The sequence below is a fragment of the Neofelis nebulosa genome, chromosome 9, assembly GCF_028018385.1.
Source record: "Neofelis nebulosa isolate mNeoNeb1 chromosome 9, mNeoNeb1.pri, whole genome shotgun sequence".
NCBI classification, from domain to species: domain Eukaryota; kingdom Metazoa; phylum Chordata; class Mammalia; order Carnivora; family Felidae; genus Neofelis; species Neofelis nebulosa.
In genome coordinates this window covers 96,891,740-96,913,533 of record NC_080790.1, presented here as the reverse complement: position 1 = coordinate 96,913,533, position 21,794 = coordinate 96,891,740, and the positions used below count along the sequence as shown (strand labels likewise).

The 21,794-nt window shown below is 46.0% G+C and overlaps 1 protein-coding gene across 2 annotated transcripts in view; it reads left to right on the top strand.

Moving 5' to 3' along the window:
* The window catches only part of SLC24A3 (solute carrier family 24 member 3), a 488,983-nt gene extending 467,439 nt beyond the window's left edge, over positions 1 to 21,544 (top strand). The window contains exons 16-17 of one of the 2 annotated variants that reach the window (XM_058684773.1): positions 14,826 to 14,891; positions 19,621 to 21,544. In XM_058684773.1, coding sequence (XP_058540756.1) covers positions 14,826 to 14,891; positions 19,621 to 19,770 — 216 coding nt within the window. In that variant the 3' untranslated portion in view covers positions 19,771 to 21,544. The remainder of the gene's footprint in view (positions 1 to 14,825; positions 14,892 to 19,620) is intronic. The other variant, XM_058684774.1, reaches the window with a different exon arrangement.
* The last annotated feature ends 250 nt before the right edge of the window (positions 21,545 to 21,794 follow it).

The following is a 21,794-nucleotide window of genomic DNA, read 5'->3' as shown; positions in this document are numbered from 1 at the left end:
ACTATATGGACTCTCTCCAGGGAGGGATTGACAGACAGGAGCAGGAGACACAAATCCTTCCAGTGTACCAAAGATCCATTGTGGTTATTTTTTTCTTTACTGTGGTTAGAGGGTACAATCATATAATGTGAAAGCAAAGCCTTTCAACCAACAACAACAATAACAACTCAGAATTCGTCCTGTAAATGAACCAGTTCCTCCCCATCAGCTTTGAAATCTCCCTGACTGAACGTGGATATCAGGCCTGAAATCCCAACTTAGCAAGGCACATTGTCTGCCATAAATGAGCCCTGATATCTGCCCGCCTTTCCTGTCCTTCTGAAATTCTCCCAACACTCTTCAAAGAACAGAAAATTAAACATAATTCTCACTCAGTAACACCCACAGTCATGAAAACATATGCTTTTCAGGTTCCTGACTTTAGTGACAGGGTGACATCATAAAGACAGAAATTCAGGCCCTATTAGATTTTTAGTCCAAATTCATGTTTTCCATCTGTACATGACATAATTGGGTCACTTTGGTCATTCTGCTGGGATTGTGCACATCGAATCCTGTGGTTGAAGATCACCCTTAACTGAAGTAAAGGGGAAAAGACAGGAGAAGAAACAGGCCACTTCTGTGATCAACAGGCATGGCACACGAGAGAGTGCTCTTGGGGGAAATGTTTGCTCAGAAAACTGGAGAAAGATGTGTCATGTTGCATTTTCTTCCAAATGCTTCTATTTCTGTACTCCATCCCAGAGAGATCTTCATTTTATTTCCAGGATACAGACATCCAATGTAGTGCTCTCTTTTGAAAGCACAAAATCAGTAATATAATCTATAAACAGTTTATGAATCGCAGGGATATCAAAATTTTTGTATATGGTGTGAGGTAGGGGTGCGGACATAGAATGTGGACATATGGTTGTTTCAGCACCATATGTTGAAAAGATTTCATTCTGAACTTTTAAAATTCAAAGGAAAATATTTGTTAACTTATTTTTTATTTTTTTAATTAAAATTTTTTTTAATTTACTTATTAGAGAGAGAGGGAGAGAGAGAGAATCCCAAGCAGGTTCTGCACTGCTAGTGCAGAGCCCCATGTGGGCTCAAATTCATGAACAGTGATATCATGACCCGAGCTATATCCAAGAGTTGGACGCTTAACCAACTGAGCCACCCAGGAATCCCTCTTGTATTTATTTATTTTTTTATTTGAGTATAGTTGACATACAACATTACTTTAGTTTCAGGCATACAACTTAATGGTTTGACAAGTTTATACATAATGCCTTGTTCACCACAAATGTAGCCACCATCTGTCCCATTACATTGCTATTACAATATCATTGACTGTATTCCTTATGCTCTGCCTTTTATTCCTGTGGCTTACTCAGTCCATGTATATATATACACATATACACACTATATCTTCCTTATTGATTCATCTATTGATGGACACTTAGGTTACTTCCATGTCTTGGCTATTGTAAATAATACTACATTAAACATGGGGGTGCATAAATCTTTTTAAGTTAGTGTGCTTGTTTTCTCTGTATAAATATCCAATATTGGAATTGCTGGATAATGTGGTGTTTGGATTTTTTATTTTTTTTGAAGAACTTCAATACTGTTTTCCACAGTGGCTGCACCAACCATGCACAAGGATACCGTTTTCTCCACCTCCTTGCTAATGCTTGTCATTTCTTGTTGATTTTAGCCATTCCGACAGATGTGAGGTGATACCTCATTACTGTTTTGATTTGCACTTCCCTAATAATGGGTGATGTTGAACATCTTTTCATGTGTCTGTTGGCCATCTGCATGTCTTTGGAAAGATGTCTACTTATTTTTCAGTAATATTCACAACTTAGGGGCTATTAGGAAGCCAATGGTTATATATGATTAAGACTGTGTAGTCTAGAATCTTGTATTTTATAAGTAGTAAAATCTTATCAGGAAAATTTTTGAGCCTAACTATGTCAGAAACTAAAAGGTAAATGGTCAAGAAGCAGGGAAGGACAGCCAGGTGAGCTGAATTAAGGAGGGACAGAGTAACAAAACCATCCCCAGAGCCTAGTGGCTTTCTTTAAAATGCTGTGGGTTTTTTTTGTATTTTACTCAGATAGTTTGATCTCTTTGATTGAGAGGGCATCCAACAAGGAGGAAATCCTGTAAGCAAAAGAATACTCTGAGTCCCTACGACATACCTAGGTCTCTAGCCCTTCCATTTGCTGCCCAGATACAGCCTCATGCTGCAGATTGTGTAATAATCTCTTCTCCATGTCCCTGTTGATCCGTTCTGTTTCCTACCTTGTCTGATGGTTAGGTACCCACATCATCTGTCTTCTACTAGAGTCTGAGTGTAGGACCATGTCCACTTTGTGTTTGCCATTCACACTGCACCCTTTACCATCATGCACATAGTGGGACATTTTACTTGTTTAAATAGAGAATAAATTTTATTTTCTCAATGGTAGGGGCAAGAAACTCCATATACATCAATAGCTCCTGAGAGCTTTGCCATATTTCACCTCAGGTAAAAAATTTATATTCATGGTGGTGATTCTGAGTCATCAAGAAAAAGTGATGAAATATTTTCATCAAAAACAGTTGCTGGCCTATAGAGAGGTGGACTTCAATTTTCTGGGAGACTTCACTTGTACAGAATACATCTTTGCCTAGTCATGGTAGACCAAAATAGTGGCCCAGGATTTTGCCCAACCAACCCGTGTCTTTTTGTTTTCCTAGAATCTAGGAGTCCCAGAACATAGCCATCTAGAACCAGAGCACCTCACAGAAGGGGTAAAAGGGCCATTACAAGAGGCTTCTCTGGTCTTTCTCCAGTCCATCTTTCAGGTGTTGGCTTAGATGTTTACTGTAATCTCCCAAACTTGGGTCAGGTGTCATTCCTGTGTTTTTGAGCGGTTCTCATCATAGCTTACTTTTTTCCCTTTGTCTGAGTTTCCCCCAGACACATGTTCTCCCTTAGGGCAAGGATTGTACCCGTCTTGTGCATTTGTTGTTTCCTCCATGCCTGGTGGTGGTGCCTGGTACTTAGAATTTGCTCAACAAGTGTTTGTTGGATGAATGGCTGCATGGCTGCATGGCTGCATGGCTGCATGGATGGATGGATAGATGATCCTAAACTTTACCACCTGGGGTGATGGAAGACATGTGAGCAGAACAGAATGAAGGAAAAGCCTGACCTGAGAAGAGAGCGGGGATGGGGGGTGGGGGTGGGAAGAAAACAGCAATAAGAATAGCTTAACATTCATTGACCTACTATGTGCCAGGCACTCTAGGGACACCGTGCCCACATGGCCTCATCTAATCCTGACTATAGCTAAATGAGGCAAGGATTATTTCTTCAGCCAGCACTTATTGTGCAGCTGCTATGTGTGAAGAACTTGGCAAAGTGCTGGAAACACAGAACGAACTGGGTAGAATAGACCCTCCCCGTTAGAACATGCACCAGGGTTGGGGGAGACAGACAGTCCATTAGTGAGTGCGCTAACTTGGGAAAGCAAAAGCCTTATGAAGACAATGATATCATAGAATGGGCAGCACGTGTCACTTTGGATTTGTTGGACAGGAGGTGGGTTCCATGCCGAGGAGGGAATAATAAAAAAAGAGCTGGGTATCTGAAGGGCAGGGGGAGCATTTTAGAAAGAGGGGACTGCAAATGCCAAGGCATTGAAGCATGCTGTATCTGATAATAGAAGGGAAGCCAGGCAATAGAAATGCAGGGGTGAGGTTTACAGGGGTAATGGGTTTCATTCTAAGTGCACTGCTGTCCCAAGTCCTCTTCTGGAGATCAAACTACCAAGGTTCAGAGAGATTGTCACAGCCAGTAATAGGCAGAGAGAAGACAGTGAGACTTTTTTCTCTCTGCAAAACACCAGAGACCAAAGCAGCAGGGAGGAGAATATCGCCCAGAGCAAATGGTGCCACAGTGCTGCCATGTACAGCTGAGGGCACAGAGGTATGAGGGACATTGCTGGGGTAGGATTTTAGACCAGATCCATCCCTGAGTTTGAATCTTTGCTAGAAGGGAGAATAGGGTCTGCCTATAAGGCTAAAGTGAGCTCTGCAAGCTTCACGTAAAGAAAGAAGGACCTGGGGGGTGCCTGGGTGGTTCAGTCAGTTCAGCGTCCAGCTCTTGATTTAGGCTCAGGTCATGATCTCGTGGTTTCATGGGTTTGAGACCCATGTCGGGTTCTGTGCACTGACCTCTCAGAGCCTGCTTGGGACCCTCTCTCCCTCTCTTTCTGTTCCTTCCCTGCTTGCACTTTCTCTGTCTCAAAAAAAAAAAAAAAGAAGAAGAAAAGAAAAAAGAAAAGAAAAGGAAGGAAGGAAGGAGGAAGAAAGAAAGAAAGAAAGAAAGGGAAGAAAGAGAATGAAGGAAGAGTAGGAAGGAAGAAGGAAGGAAGGACCTGGAGTAAAAAGACCACTCCTCACCCCAAGATTCCTATTCTATACGTTCCAGAGTGATTGTGGCAGCTAAAATCCTCGCTTCCCTAGGCTATGGTTCATTATATGTCTACAGTGGTTTCCCAACTAAAGGTTGGAGGAAACATTCTGGATCCTTCCATGAGGATTACCCCCATTTATTCAGTCCCTGGGTCCCCGCCTGGCTTTCATCAGGCCCCTCTATGCAGTCCCCAATGCCCAGCCACATTTGGGGGCTCTGTATAACCTCACGCCACAATACAGAACTCTCTTGGAAAAATAGTTCCAGGCTCATGAAAAAAGCGCAAACTTAAGGGTTTATTTGCCATGAGCATTTTGTCTTCCCTCTTCTCCACTTCCAGTTTTTCCTGAGAGAGAGGCTTCATTTCTGGAAGGACACTCAGGGGCCTCCTTTCATTTAGCATAGTGGTAACCCCATGATATCTCTCTGCATCTCTCATATCAGAACCAAGAAGCCTGTGTGGGTTTTAATGGCCTCTCCCGCCCTCACAATGGACCTGCTGACAATTCTGAAGCAATGTTTCCATCTCAAGTTGCTGGGGTTTCCAAGTCATAATTATTGGATAATTACCATCAAGACAGCTGTTTTGTGCATAGTTTCAGGCATTTGATAGTGTGAAATAAAAGCAATTTTACAAATTTTGACATTTCTTAGCACTTGTGGTTTGCTTGGAAGCCAGCTAGCTACCTAAGTGCCTGAAATAAATATTTCTAAAAGTCAAAGTTTGGAAAATGAGCACCTCTTGTCCCATTTTGGCAATGAATGTCTGTTCCACATGCTCTAGCAGAATTAAGAAAGTCACCAGGCAGGCTCCAGGAAACCAGGACAAAACTCAGATCTCCGAGTTAGGGCTTAAAAATGCAAAGTGAATCCACAAAGTAATAGGAGGAGAGTCTGTTTTATTTTCCAAGCAGGAGTCCACCTAACTCCAGAAACTTTAGAGGGAAAAAGAAGAGGTGATCGGAAACTTTCCTTTTCTTAATACATTTTTTAAGGTTTATTTCTTTTAAGAGAGAGAGACAGAGAGAGAGCATGGAGCCCAGTGCAGGGCTCAATCCCACAACTGTAAGGTCATGACCTGAGCTGAAACCAAGAGTCAGATGTCCAACCAACTGAGCCATCCAGTTGCCCTGCTGATCAGAAACATTCTTATCCTACACTTTCTGCCCACTCATTCTTTTTCTGATCAAACATTAACTGAACACTTACTGTGTGCTAAGCTGGTAACCACCATTGGGGAATGCTTTGGTGAGCAAGCCAGACACTGTCCTGTGCCCCTGGAGCTGCAGCCTCTGGAAGGAGACAGTTATACAAGTAATTCCAAAAGAAAGTGTGATGTGTGCCCAAAGTGTGATGTTTTTTAAGGTATGTGGCAGGGATTAAGGACCTCCAATGCTTGTAAGGAAGTGATGCTTATTCTGAAAATCTGAGATTATCTGGAGCCAAGCAGGTAAAGAATGTGAGATGATTATCCAGTAAGAGGAATAGCTTGTAGAAGACCAAGCTCCAAGAAAGGTTCACACACCGAAGGACCTGAGGGTAGCGCCTAGGCTGGGGGTAGAGGGTGGGGACAGAAAGTGGAAAAGTGGAGGGATAAATGGCTGGGATGAAACCGGATACAGGAGTCACATACTAAAGGACACAATGAGCTAGAGCCATGGCAGTCAGAAAATGAAGTGTATGAGGGAGGGAGTGGTGTGATTGCATGTGCATTTTAGAAAGAAGATTCTGACTAGCATATAGAGAAAGCAGTGGAGCCAGATAAGACCAGTTACGATACATTTGCAGGGGAAAGAAAATACAGTGACCTGGATTAGGATAGTTTGTATCAGTTAGCTATTGCTACTGTAACGCTGTGTAACAAACCATCCCCAAACTCAGCAGCAAACATACATTATCATACATTTCCCATTCATGCATCTGTGAGGTGACTGGTGTTTGGCTGATCTAGGTTTGGCTCCAAGCTTCAGACAGGGTTATTCCCTGTGTCTGTCATCCTCTTTGGACCACTGACTTCCTGAGGCACATTCTTTGCAGGATGAAGAGCACAAAGGGTCATCTCAATAATGGAAGTACACTTCAAACCTGTGTTTGTGTTAAATCCACTAATATCCCATTGGCTAAAGCATATCACATGGCCAACCCCAAATCTAAGAAGCAGAAAAATGCCTCTGCCCACCATGAGGCTGTGGAAAGGGGGTGGACACAGAATACAAGGGAAGGGAACTGAGACCAGTGATCCACTCTGCCTCAGTTGTAGCAGTGAAGTGAGAGAATAATGGAAGGTGCCAGAAGAAACTGCAGAATAAGAATCAGCAGGACCTGGTGGTTGATTTCTCATCAGCTTCTAAACATCTGTTAATGGGGAGGTGAGTTGGGACCTGGTCATCTGCAGATTTTATTGGCTGTTGTGGAAAGTTTGAACTGTTTTCAACTGCCACTGAGGATTCAAGCAGAGTAAAGGCATCGTTCACTTTATGCTTTAAGATCATATTTGATACTGTTTGGAAATGTATGACAAGAAGGCAAAGAAGAGGAAAACTAGTCCAGGAGCTGGTGACAAGATGCTAGTGATGGGGGCTAAGGTGTTGTGAGTATAGAAAAGGAGAAAAAGTTTTCAGAAGAATTAATAAGGTTTTCTCATGGATGCGTGGAGGGGCTGAGGAAGAGAAAAAGTGAAGGTAACTTCTGGTGCCATTCATGGAGATGTGTAAGACCGCCAGGGGGGTAGGGAACATATTTAGGAGGAAATATCAAGGGGCAGGGGGGCTTCATGTTCATGTGCCTGCCCCAAGAGTCATTGATGCAGGGCAGCTTGGCATTTCCATGGTTTGGGGGGAAAGCCCTCAGGCACAGACACTGGTACTGGTCATGGGGAGGCAGCTGGTCCCACCAAAATGGTGAGAAGGGGCACTGGGATGGAGTCCCATTAGCATCTGCCACACTGGTATTTGTGGTTCTTATGGTTCATTCAAGGTAGTTTCAGAAATGGTAGGCAAGAATGGCCAAGGTGCCACTTTTGAGAGTTCTTAGTGGATGAAGAGAACTCTGACTTTTTCTCTGTGCCCTGCTGGCTACAAAGAAGAGTCTAAAATTTACTGTCAGAATTCCAGTGCTCAGTGTTTACTTGATCCCTCACCAGCTCCCTGGCCTTGTGTGATACTGTGATTTATAGTAAGAAATAGATGTTTGATCTTCATCCCTGTTTCTAGCACAGAGCTCTTAAAGCTTCTGAAATTTCCCAAATGATAAGAACTATAAGGTGTCTTCTGTTAGGTGAATGAGATGACTTTCCAACCCCACATTAGGATGAGAGCTAGTTGTCAGAGGAACCAACCATGTGATTAAAAGGTTGACATTTTCAGTCCCACCTCTGACCTCCAAGGAGAGGAGACAGGCCAGAGGTTGAATCGGTTGCCAAAAGCTAAGGACTTAACCAATTGCCTATGCAGTGAAGCCTCTATAAAAACCCAGAAGGAGGGGATTCAGGGAGCTTCCGGATTAGTGAACGTGTGGAGGTTGGCAGAGTGGTGTGCTCAGAGACAGCTCTGTCCCTTTCCCCAGACCTTGCCCTGTTCATCTTCTCCAACTGGCTTCTCCTGAGTTCTACCCTTATAGGACACACTGGTTACATAGTCAATAAAATGTGTTCCTGAGCTCTGTGACCCACTCCAACAAACTAATCAAATGCAAGCAGTGCGTCCTTTGAATCTCCAATCTATAGCCAGTCACTCGGAAGCACAGGTGACACCTGGACTTGTGACTGGTGTCTGGGGTGGGGGAAGGAGAGTCTTGTAGGACTGAGCCCTTCACCTGGGCCGTCTGATGGGGTCACTGGGTGAATAGTGTCAGAACTGAGTTCAATTGTAGGATACCCATGGGGGTCACAGAAATGCTTGGATGCATGGGGAAAACCCACACCACACACACACTGGAGTTGGTGAGCAGAATCTTACCTTGGCCACGTGCTGAACTTCCCAGAGTGCCAGCTGCCTCGTCTTTACACAGGGAGAACAAAACCCACCCTACTTGCTCCGGAGAGCAACTGTGCAACTGTGTTCCTGACAGCACTCTGGGAAGGACAGGACTCAGCCATCGAAGTGCCTTTTTTCTCAAGGCTTATTCATTGTTTTACCTCATTTAATTGTGTCAGGGAAAGAGATTCCCACCCAGTGATAGCTTACAACATCAAGCCACGGCTAGACACTCCATTTGGAGCCTACACCCGCACAAATGTTCAAATTACCCAAATCTGAAAATGTGAAGTGACATGTAACATGTGTTCCAGGTTATAATAAATTAGCAAGAATCCAGGGGCTTCTTATTTTTCCTCAAAGAATTTGCCGGTTGTGTGGAGCTGACCTCAAACCATAGAGAGATTTTAAACTATAATATGGGGAAGTTATAATCTTTGAGGCCAGGGATGTTGGCTGTCCAAACTGTGTAGGATTTAGGGAACTGTTTTCTGAACCACGTGCATGCTTAAAACTAGGTCTGACTGGGTCTCTGTGTGTGCATCCGTATGAAAACAAATGCACATTTTGAGGGCCCACATTTGTGGGCCAAATTCCTGTTTTCTTTGGAACCAACTAGCCTGCTGTTTCCTCTGCAACAATTATTTACCACGAGGGAATTAGAGAATGAATTTGTGCATTTTGAAGGCAAGAAATAAAAACAGTGTTAAATGTCGGGCAGTTGTGCCTAGGATGCTCTCTGGTGGGCATTGCCAAGGAGATTTTCTGCATTTGCTCTTAATGGGCCCTGCATCTGTGACTCAGGGAGCACGAAACCATCATTCAGAGCAACACTGCACAGCTGCAGCCCAGAGGCTTATGCAAAGGTGGTCCAGAGATGAGGAGGGCCCGTGCTATTGTCCAGCTTAGCACACCCCAAGAAACTACTTTTAAGGGGGTTAAGTTAAACTTGCTGCCCTCAAGGAAACTTACTGGGGTGATGGAAATGTTTTGTATCTTGTTGAGATGTCACACACATGGGTACATGCATTTGTCAAAACTTATCCAATAGTACACTTGAGATCTGTGCCTTTACTGTATGCAAATTATGCCCCAATTAAAAAAAAAAAAACATTTTGGTGCCCCGTCACTTTGTTACTTAAAAAGATCAGCTTAAAACCACCCCCACGTCAGTCTCCTCATCCAGCTCTATATGCACTCTTGCCCCTAGCCACCCCACCTTACTGCCTCCAATGCACACATGCACCCCACGCATGTGCACACGCGTGCACATACACATGTACACAAGGATACACACGTGCTCAGCATCACCAGCAGATGCTTATTTAAATGTACAGTGCGGGGGTGACTGGGTAGCTCAGTCGGTTAAGCGTCCCACTTCGGCTCAGCCCTACATCGGTACGGAGCCTGCTGGGGATTCTCTCTCTCTCTCCCTTTCACTCTCTGCTCCTCCCCCACTTGTTCTCGTTCTCTCTCCAAATACATAAAGAAATAAACTTTAAAATTAAAAAACATACAGTGTGTGTAAAGAGGCAGAGATCTAGGTGCTATGTGGAAGGAGGAAAAACTGAAGACACAGGCATCTACCCTCAGAGCATCAGGACTAGTTGGGGAGGTAAGAAGGAGACCAGACAAGGTCAGGATATGATCTGCATCACAAGGGAGGATAAGACTAGCAAGGGCGCAGTGAACTTGGAAAAGACGAAAGGACTTCGGGAGCAATGGGCAGAATAGAAGTGAGGTGGGAAGGATGTGAGCACCCCATCTGACCCGACTGAGGTCCGGAAAGGGAGACAGCAGTGTGCCAAGGTGGGGAAGGTGAATCTCCCCCATTTGGAGAGGCTCCCAGTGCCCAACTACAGAGAGAGGATGCTGGTGGTGTGTGTGTGTGTGTGTGTGTGTGTGTGTGTGTGTTTGGGGTCCCAGCAGAGCCCCTGGAGGTCTTCATGATCTTCATTCCTTCTTCTCCTCTGGGTGGGAGGGACCACTGTAGATCTCTTTTCAGGTTGTTTGTGACCTACGAAAACAATGCACCCTAATAGCCCCAAACTGGAAGCAACCCAGATACCTATAAGCAGGAGAATAATTAGATAAACTGTGTTATATTTATGCTGTTATAAAGAGAAGTGAGCTAGTAATGCAATGAAAAATACCAAGGAATCTTAAAAAAATTATGCTGAGTAAAAGAATCCTGGTGTAAAAGAATGCACATTATCGGGTTCCATTTATATGAAATTTCTCAGACAGGCCAAGCTTAGACACAGTGATTGATCTAAGTGAGACTGATGAGGGAACAAGAGAACTTTCTGGGAAGGATGGAAGTGCTCTATATCATGACTACAGTTTAGGTTACGCGGTTTGTAGGTGTTTCTCAAAACACACTGAGCAGTGCAATTAGGATTTGTAAATTTCACCATACAGAAATTGCATCCAGAAACAAAACACCTGTGAACTATTATCAAACACTATGAAAATGGTATAATTCTTGCAATTTTTCTGACTGCTTGAAACTTTCATAATAAAATGTTAGGTAGACAAAATAAGCTATATACGTTCATAAAAAATGAAGTGGAGAAGGGGGACAGGGAATGTTGGGCAGGATGCATTGCTTCTGGAATCCCATCTGGAAGTGGCATCCAGGGTCTCTCTGCTCTCAGCCTCTCTCTGACCAGTCTACTCTGCTCCATTTCACTTTTGCAATGAAATGGATTCATTGTCCATCCATTGGTTACATATTGAAGCATGTGGTCTGTGCTTAGCCCTGTGCCAGGCAGAGGAAAAGGTCAGACATGGTTCCTGCCCTCATGGTGTTTGACGTCTACTGAGGCTTTGATCAGGGGGCTGCTGGGTGGTGAGCTTATAAAAGCAGCAGCCAGGGATGCCAGGGAAGGGATTAGGCAGCTCATGAGTGAGTGGAGGATAATAGCCCAGATGCACTGAGAACCCATTATACACTGGGTCCTGTTCAAGCTTTAACATAGATTAATTCCATTAATTCTCACAACCACCTCATTAGGTGGGAATTGTATTATCCTCATTTTACTTCTCAGGAAACTGAGGCTTGGGGAGGTTAAGTCACTTTTCCATGATTATATATCAAGAGGGTAACCAAGTAGGGATTCAGAAGAGGTTTGGTGAACTGGGTCTGGAGCCCATGCCCTAAACCAAGGGTTAGCAAACTTTCCGGAAAGGGCCAGTAGAGAAATATTTTAAGCCTTGTGGGCCATATGGTCTCTATCAAACTTATCAGCTCTTCCACTTCTACATGAAGGCAGACACACAGACGGTATGCTAAGGAACGAGCTGAGCTCCAGTAACACTTCATCTACAAAATCAGGTGATGGGCCAGATTCGGCCTATGGCCCGTAGTTGGCTAACTCCTGCCCCAAACCATCCATAGTCTCCAGTAATTGGGAAGTGTTCAAGTTGGACCCAGAGGCAACTGAAGGAACCCTAATCCCTGACAGTCATGTCCATGTGGAAGTGGGGGTTCAGATAGCAAGGAATCAATACAGTCTTTGAGAGCGCAGGTCTCTAACTAGTGAAATAGCAAAAATAACCCCTGTGGGTGCATGTGGCAGAGAAAAAGGTGAAAATGTGGAAGAAACTACTCAGAAACCCCACCAAAATTGGTTGTCTTTAGTCTTTGGAGCCAGATTTAGAATTTTAGAAGCACCACTCCTTGAGACTTTATGTCAATGAGGAAGAGTGAAGTTCCAATGATCTAGTTGAATATTATTCATTTGGAAAAGGCAAAAGCCTTGGCCAAAGAGAATTTTCCTGCTTGGAGCTTGGCTTTCACTGGCTCTTGGTTTCCTATGGGCAGGAAATCACTTTACTCAACTCTTGCTGCTGACTTTATTCAACTCTTGCTGAATTCAACCCTGGAACTCAAAGGGTGAGCTGGGCTTAAAATGCATTGACCACATTCTTAGAAGAATCCATGTAATGTTGAAAATTAAGAGCTCAAAAGGTTTTCTGAGTGTTCACAGTTTCAGGGTCAGCCCAAGGACTGTGATGAGTACAGCCCCAGCAGGCTCTTACTCACTCTGAACAGGGGCTGCCATCTTGCTCTGAGGAACCCTGCCTTTCCCCTTAAACTCTGGCCAGGGTACATGTGGCATTATCATAGGTTCAGTATGGACAGAATACTTTGGGGCAGAGAATCTTTTTCAGTACAAGGCATTTGTGATGTACTCCTGGACATTGGCCTCGTTATACCTACACAGCTGATCAAAGGAGGAAAATCGATCTATAGCCAGGTGGAGGGTCTGCAGGAAGGTGAACTACCAGCTGGACTGGGATGGATCCAATCCCTCATTATTTTTTTTACACTGATTTAACCAGGTCAACCCACTGCTTTAGTGTCACAGAGATATGCTTTGAGTCCTTTACTCTTAGGAAGGCATTTGTTGGCTGGGAATAATTTCCAGCTGGGGTTTGGCAGATGGTTGGCTCACATGGATTGTGCAGGCAGGGGAGAAAGTCCAGCGCATTCCCTCTGGGACAGAACCTTGCATAAGGAGATGTGTTATGTTCCTGGGTCCCCACACAAAGGGTCTGTTTGGGGCAAGCAGTTTCCTGTCACCAAAAGGTAAACCAAACACATCCTCCTACAGAGATACCCATGTGTTTCCATACCTACACTGCAGGGATAAACTGGTAAAGGGGCACCAAGAGATGCCTTGAACCTTGTCAGAAGGTCCCCTGACCACTTCTACTGACAATAATCACTCTCTGTTCTCTAATGAACTGATCAGCCTGCCTTGCTTTTCCTTTCTGTAAACACAGGTGAGCCTTTGACTCCCGGAAAGACAGTGTACATTGGTGGGGCTCTATGGTCCCCAAGCCTCCATGCAGATAAGACTTTATAAGAGAACTGGTGTAAAAGGGATGTCAAAGTCAAAGCCCCAGAACCCGTGGAGATCAGAAGTGGGTTTAACCTCTGTACTTGCTCTAAGTCAGTGGTTCTTAAACTTTCTCATGCATCAGAACCACCTGGAGGTTTATTAAAATACAGCTCGATGGGCCCATCCCCAAAGTTTCTGATTCAGGAGGACTGGGTGAGGCCTGAGATCCTGCATTTCTAACAAGCTCCCACGTGATGCTGCTCGAGCCTATCCAGGGACAATGCTTTGAGTACAGCTGCTCTAAGGCATACCTCCTATCTCAGGGTAGCCAACCTCGTGACCCTTTGACCGAGGTCAGGGCAGAAGGGACATCTTCTGTGCACTATGGAAAAAATTCTATGATCTTTGTTGGCTGGGTCGGCCTCTAAATATTCCCTACCTGCTCTGCCCACTACTACAGCCACTGATCATATATGGCTCTTTGAATGTAAATGTGAATTGGTTGAAGATGAAGGTTAAAGTTTTTGTTCAGTTGGATGAGCCACCTTTCAAGGGCTCAGTAGCCCACATGTGCCTAATGGCTGCCATATGGGACAGCACAGATACAGGACATTTTCATCATTGCAGAAAGTTCTACTGGACAGAGATATTTTATAAGAATTCCAAAAATTGTTTCTCTCTTTTCAGTGTTTGGCTGCTAACCCCACTGTCTTACTCTGAAAAACAAACAAAACAAAAATCCTTTTATGAATATCACAAATGGAATGTTAACTCTTTCTTCTTCTTTGCTTGCTCACAGTAACAACCCTTATCCACTTCTTCCTGTCAAGTTTGGGAAGAGGTCACAAACTAATGCAAAAGAGAGAAAAAAGTTTTTATGGGGTGCCTGGTGGCTCAGTTGGTTGAGCATCCAACTCTTGATTTTGGCTCAGGTCATGATCTCAGGCTCTTGGGATTGAGCCCCGTGTGGGGTTCTGAACTGAGCATGGAGCCTGCTTAAGATTCTCTCGCTCTCTCTCTCTCTCTCAGTCCCTTTTGCCCTGCTCTCTCTCCTCCCTCTCTCTCTCTCTTGAGAGAGAGAGAGAGGGAGGAGAGAGAGGGAGAGAGAGAGAGAGAAAATTTCAGTAATATTTTTCAAAATTTTGCTTCCATCACCCATGTTAGGAAATTTACTCAAAAGGTAAACCTAAAAGCTATATGCCAGGAAAACAAATGCTCCCTGGAGGTCAGGTCCACAGGGAAGTATTGTGAGCAATAAGAATCAGGCCACACGTCAGAGAATTGGAGTGCCATGCTGCAGCCCAGTAGGCACTGCCCCTGGAGGGAAGGACGGGGTTGGACTAAGAGTGGACTACACAAGGGCACCCCCTAGCTGTCCTAGGGAAGTAGATATTCCCACTACCAATCACAGTGCAAGGCTGTCCAAACTGCCCTTTGCCATCCTAGAGGAGAGATTTGCACTGACTGCTACTCAGAATTGCTTGAGCTCCTGCACAGAGCAGATGCCTTTTTGGAAGCCTAACTGCACATCCTTTCTTACAGATTCGGCTAAACAGCAGAGGACTGATCTACTCCGTGGGCTTACTCCTGGCCTCCGTCTTTGTTACGGTAGGGCTTCAGCTCATTCCCCTCTCGAGTTCCTGTGTTCTCCCCACCCCCACCCTTGGGTTCTTTGGCCACAGAGTTTGTTTGGACACCAGATGGGCTTGGTCTTCTGGTGGATGGGGACAGTCAGCCTCCAGATGTCCCATCTCCTTCGTGGCTGTCTCTTCTATAAGTGGATCCTAGCAACTCACTAGAAAACATTCCCTCTTTCTGAACGGAGCCAGCCCACCTCTGAGAAGCAAGGCCCTGCCTTATGTCAAGCACAAGCCATGTTATCAAAAGCAAAGGGGAGATCCACTTTTTCTGCAGGATTAGTGAAGAAAAGAGTATATTCCAATCAATTGTCTGTTCCAAGTTAATAAGCACCTTTATAAATCCATGGATTTGACCAATTCTCAGAGACTAAGAATACATTATTTCATTGACAGTATACTTTCATGCCATTCCACTGTCTTGGCTATCATATCTATTTGTATAGTACGATATTCCAACTCAGCTGCCATGTTTGGTAGAAACAGATTCATACCAACACATGAAGTATCCATTCATATACAAGTATGTGGTTAAATTTTCACATTAGTGAACATTGAGGGGCACCTGGGTGGCTCAGTCAGTTGAGCATCTGACTTCAGCTCAGGTCATGATCTCATGGTTCATGAGTCCAAGCCCTGCATCAGGCTCTGTGCTGACAGCTCAGAGCCTGGAGCCTGCTTCAGATTCTGTCTCTCTCTCTCTCTCTCTCTCTCTGCCCTTCTCCCATTTGCTCTTTCTCTCTCACAAATATAAAGAAAAACATTTTTTTTAATATAAAAAAACATTGAGATGCAATGTGATTTTTCCTGAAATCTTCAAGGAAATCATCATTGAATTATACTGGCATGTGAATGTCCATATAGGTGATAATGGGAATTTAGAAGAGCAGGCAGGAAGCTGGCGAGGTTATTTATGGGATCAGACTGTGAGTCAAATTTCAAAGATTTACTAAAGCAAACACTGTCTTACGCAAAAGTGGAAATCTATGCAATTTTTCTTCCATAGCGTAGGAGTTTATTTGAGTCTGGTATGACTTAGGGTTATGAGACCTATCATAGCCACACATTGTGTTCAGTGCTTTGCATACATTTTCCCCTTTGGAGCTCATCACACCCCCTTCACGTAGCCACTATATTAGCCCCATTATACAGATGAACATCTGAGACCTCTAGGGTAGTTGACACTAAATGAATGAAGGGGCAAGCCATCTGACACCAGAGCGCATGCTTACAGCTACATGGGTACACCTGGAGGAGATGGGGCTGGCCACCACCTGGGATGTTGAAATGGGGCTGCTGGAATGCTGGAGAGAAGTAGGTTTGTGGGGGGGCAGGGGAAGAGTAGTTTCAAACCTCTTGAGCTATCTTGCCTATTTGACACCCAAGGGGAAAGGTCAAGAAAGCCATTGGAAAGATGAGTCTGAGTTCAGGAGAAGCGTCCAAGCTGAAGGCACAATGATATTTAAAGCCCTGCAGTTGGATCAGTCAGGAAGAGGGTGAGTGAGGACAGAAAAGAGGCCCAGCATCTGAGTCTTGGTGCCCTCTGGTAGTTCGAGGTCAGGATGATGACAATAAACCACCAAAGGGAACAGAGAATGAGCAATCAGAGAGGTGGGAGGCAAAGCAGGAGAGTATGGCATCTGGAAGCTAAGGGGAGAAGGTGTTTCGGGGTGGAGGGAGTGATTGGCTCTATTATGGGAAAGGAGTCCTGAGTGTTGGCCATTTGGTTTAGAAATATAAAGTTATCAGGGGACGCCTGGGTGGCTCAGTCGGTTAAGCGTCCGACTTGGGCTCAGATCATGATCTCACAGTTCGTGGGTTCAAGCCCCGTGTCGGGCTCTGTGCTGACAGCTCGGAGCCTGGAGCCTGCTTCAGCTTCTGTGTCTCCCTCTCTCTCTGTTCCTCCCCTGCTCTCACTCTGTCTCTCTCTCACTCTCACAAAAATAAATAAAGATTTTTTAAAAATTAAAAGAAAAAAGAAATACAAAGTTATCAGTCCTCTTGATGAGGGTGGCTGCATGGGGCAATAAGGCCGAAGGTTGAGTAGAACAAGGCAACAGGAAGGAAGGAGAGAAATTGGATGCAATGATGTTTACAACTCTTTGAAGTCATCTTGCTGTGAATAAAGGAGAGAAATGGGAATCCAGAAAAAATGTAGTTGTTTTTTAATATGAGGGAGCTAGCAGCATTCTTGTACTCCAGTTGGAGTAACCCGGGGAGTGATGGGGAGATGGAAATAAAAGAGGGGCAGTTTCTGGGACCATGTTCTTGAGCAGTAAGGGGAGGCGGGATGGTGTGCACATGTGGGGGAGTGGGCCATGGACAGGGTCGTGGGCAACGGGTCCTCACTGGCAGGAGAGAAGGTGAGCAAATGGATCTGGTGGTGGGAGTTCTGTGGACGGGAACATCATCATACACTGAGAGTGAGGGTGGAAAAGGAAGGTATTGGGGGTCTCAGAAGAGGGGAGAGGTCAGAAACAGCCATCCAGGAAAGGGAGAGACAGTGCACTTAGGGAAATGTGGAATGATTGCCATAAATGGCTCACTCAAGGTTTGTGGGCTTGAATTAAAAGTCAGAACCTTCAGGGGGGCACCTGCGTGGCTCAATTAAGCGTCGACTTCTGCTCAGGTCATTATCTCACGGCTTGTGCATTGAAACTCCACATCAGGATCTCTGCTGTCAGCGCAGAGCCTGCTTCGGTTCCTGTCTCCCTCTGTGTCCCTCCCCAGCCTGTGCTTTCTCTCTGTCTCAAAAATAAATAAAAACATCAAAAAAATTAAAAACAAACAAAAGTGAGAAACCTCGGGTGTACCTGGATGGCTCAGTCCCTTGAGCGTCCGGCTCTTGGTTTCGGCTCAGGTCATGATCTCACAGATTGTGAGTTCCAGCCCTGCATTAGGCTCTTGTGGTGACAGCATGGAGCCTGCTTGGGATTCTCTCTCTCCCTTCTCTCCCTGCCCCTCCCTCCCTCTCTCTGAAAATAAATTTAAAAAGCAAAACAACAGCAACAACAAAAAAAACGTAAAAAGTGAGACCCTTCGGCATGGCCAGGCGTTTTCCTCCAGCCTGGGTCAGCTGCGTGGAAGCAATATGGAATAGCTGGAAGCAGGGCTTGAGCCAAAAGGCTGTGGTTTTAGCCATACAAGGACAAAAGTGCTAGAGAGATACAATTAAACAGTGAGGAGTGCTCAGGGGTGGTTCTAACAATTGTTGGTGGAATTTAAGCAGGGTAAGGTGGGAGAGGGGTGATGGGCAGTGAAATGGTGGGGGTGACAATGAATTCTGGGTCCTGGGAGTCTGCAGAGTTGTAGGAGTACAGGGACCAGATGGAGTAAGCAGGAAAGAGGAGATGGCTGTCAGAGAGTGAGGTGTTTGGCACGGAGTCCTTTCTGTCCTTGCTAATCACCAGGTCTCAGCTGCAGGGCTGTCCAGCAGAACTTGTCCGCTGGCCTGTACCTGCACTGGACAGCAGCCACTGGCCACGTGTGGATGTCAAGCACATGAAATGTGGCTAGTACAACTGAGGAACTGAGTTTTTAAGTCTATTTATTTTGAGAGAAGGTGGGAGAGAGCGCATGAACTGGAGAGGGGCAGAGGGAGAGAGAGAACCCCATGCAGCCTTCACGTGGGCTCAGCACCAAGCCCAGCCCTGGGCTCTACCCCACAACGGTGAGATCATGACCTGAGCTGAAATCAAGAGTCGGATGCTCAACCAACTGACCCACTAAGGCGCTCCAGGAATGGAGTTTTTAATGTTATTTGATATACATTTAAATTTGGGGGGCCACCTGCGGCTAGTGGGTGCAGTCCAGGTGCGGGGCATGGCTGCAGGAGACTGGGTGGAGGATGGGTGTTGGGAAGATCCTCTCGGTTGATGGTGAAATTGCTGGGCAGGACGACAAGGTGCTATAGACATGAGTGGCAGTGGGTAGGACTCCGGGCTCTGGGGAAGGACGAAAGAGACTGGTATTGCAGTGTTGACTGCAAGTGAGTGGGATGGAGTATGACTGCTGGAAGACTTTAGATTCCAAGCTTAGGTTTTTTCAACGTTTTTTTTTTTTTTGTTTTTTTTTTTATTTATTTTTGGGACAGAGAGAGACAGAGCATGAACGGGGGAGGGGCAGAGAAAGAGGGAGACACAGAATCGGAAACAGGCTCCAGGCTCCGAGCCATCAGCCCAGAGCCTGACGCGGGGCTCGAACTCACGGACCGCGAGATCGTGACCTGGCTGAAGTCGGACGCTTAACCGACTGCGCCACCCAGGCGCCCCCAAGCTTAGGTTTTTTGAGAGGAGAAAAAAATAAAGAGTGCAGAAGGAGCAGCGAAGAGCAAGGGGTACAGCCTCCTTGCCTCTAGGTGCAGGAATGGAAGAGGTGTGGCCGCCACTGCCAGGGCTGTGTCTGCAGGGGCCAGGGGCTGCCTGGGGCAAGAGGGTGAAGAGGCAGAACAGGTGGCACCAGCACAGAATAGTGCGGAGGAGTGACGGCCGCCATGCCCGTGTTGATTGGTCCCATCATTATGACTTTGTAAAGTTATCTCCAAGTTCTGACTTCCCACATGAACGATGGGTTTGGGGGTGCTCAGAGACCATCCGTGCTCCATGAGATCAGCCATTGGCAGCCCTACCCCTGGCTATGGCCACCCCAAGGCCCAAGGCTACCTCTTCCCGCACCCTCTGACCCTGCTGTGTGTGTTGCAGGTGTTTGGCGTTCACCTGAACAAGTGGCAGCTGGACAAGAAGCTCGGGTGCGGGTGCCTTTTCCTGTACGGTGTGTTCCTGTGCTTCTCCATCATGACAGAGTTCAACGTGTTCACCTTTGTGAACTTGCCCATGTGCGGGGACCACTGAGCCGCCTGGCCACCCACCGAGCCTCAGTCCTTCTTTACTGTGCAATACAAGACCCGGCCGCACCCCGAGTCATGCGGGCCCCCAGAGCCAGCGCATCTGGCTCTCCCGTGCTGTTCACAGGCCTCTGCTCCTGCCTTGGTGGCCCAGGCTGTTCCCACCCCTCCCTGCTCCCCCTCCTCCATGGGTTTCTCTCACCCACCCCTTCCTGCCTCCTCCGTGTGAAGACTCTGACATCCGCGTGAATTTTCAAGCTCCATTTTTGAACAGTGACTGAGATTCTAGAAAAACTGGCTGCTAACTGGCCCAAGCCAGGCAAAACTTACTACAATCCCTCCTCCTTTTTTAAGTTATTGGATGGAAGACAAACCTAATTTATGACCTGAGACTGTCGAAGGAATAGAGAGGAGAGGGTGTATTGATGCTAGGGAGTGTTTGGGATTTTGTTATGTTTTGAGGCAATACCTAGGTTACTACTGGGTTTGGGTGGGGTTGTTTCACTTTGGGGGGCTCCCCTTTTTATTCCTTTTCTTCCAGAGATGGAGAACTTCTCTCGCATCTTTCACCGGGCTCTGGATTAGAGGATGATCCACAGGTTGTCCCCGCCATGTCTTCTGGGATCAAGTCCCAGGCATGGTGGAACATGCATGAATTTAGTGCTTAGTAGAGGAACATCTGGGCGAGGCCACGGGGAACAGATGCATGACGTTTCATACGCAAGGATGCCTCCCTGAAGTCCTGTAGGCGTCATCTAGGGGGCACAAGGCTTTTGAGGAAGAAGACAGCTTCCCACATATCCATTAGGACAATCATTTTGTCACTAGGTTCCTTCTAGTCTTTCAAGCAATAGTTCTAGCCTGCCTGAGGCCTTTGATGAGGGGCCCCGGTTACACCACCTGTCCTGGAGGTGCCGGGAAGTCAGCGCCAGAAGTTTCCCAGCCCAAGAGTCCCTGAGATGCGCTCTCATCACTTGGTATTCAGGGTGACAGGGAGAGACCCAGAGGCCACCACTGCTTTTTGTGCAGGAGCTACAGACACTGGTTTCTTGGAAAACGGAGAGAAGCGCACTTTGCACAGACGTCGTCAATAAAGTCCCAATTTGCCATTCGGTATTGAGTACACTGGACCCTGACAGCTGGCTTTTGGGCCAGCGTCCTTCCTCGTGGGACGCCTCCACCAAGCTGCCCCAGCTCCACCCCTCCCATCCTGGAGGGATGGCGAGGGAAGGAGGAAACAGAGAACTGACACCTTGGGAACCACAGAATGTGTTCAATGCAGACTCGCTCAAGGGCATAAGTTATTGTGAACGTTGCTGCCAATCACTGCTCAACAGCCCTGCTAGATTTTGTATGATGCTGAATTATTATGCAGACTAATTCCACCGAGTTGAGACCCACCCATGCTTGTTACACTTGTATTTATTGAAACTGTGGATTCTTGCCCGTGCCGCCCCCTGTATTTACTTTAAGCACTGATCACTTATCATTCATTCAGTATGGTTTTCCCCCCCGCCCCCTCCCCTTGTACACATTCTGGTATGAATTGTAAAAATAACCTGCTACAAATTGGTTGAATGTTTCTGTCAATGGTGCAAACCAAGGCCAGCGTTAGCCAGCCGACGAGGCACCTGCCCGAAGAAGGAACGGGAGGGGAAATCACCAATTTGGGCTCTCAGAGCTAAGACACACATATTGATTCTGTTGCACATTTTGCACTGGTTTATGGAGATTGTTTTCTTGGACGGATAGTGTAAAATAAACTTCTCTGTTCTATATCCTTCCTTGAGTGGCACGCACGTTACTTCCTCCCCTGGAGTGTTGTCTGTTTTAACTATGCTGACCAGTATGCCTGGAAGGAAGCCAGTATGCCAGGTATTGGTGCTTCTGCTCTTTCTGGGTGGACTCAACCTGGAAAGCTGGCAAAATGGCGGGTTTCTGGTATGAAGTGGCAAATCATGGGTCTTCTCTAAATCTTGAAGGGGCTTAGGATCTGTCATCCTATAGCATACGTGCAGCACTCTGTTAGGA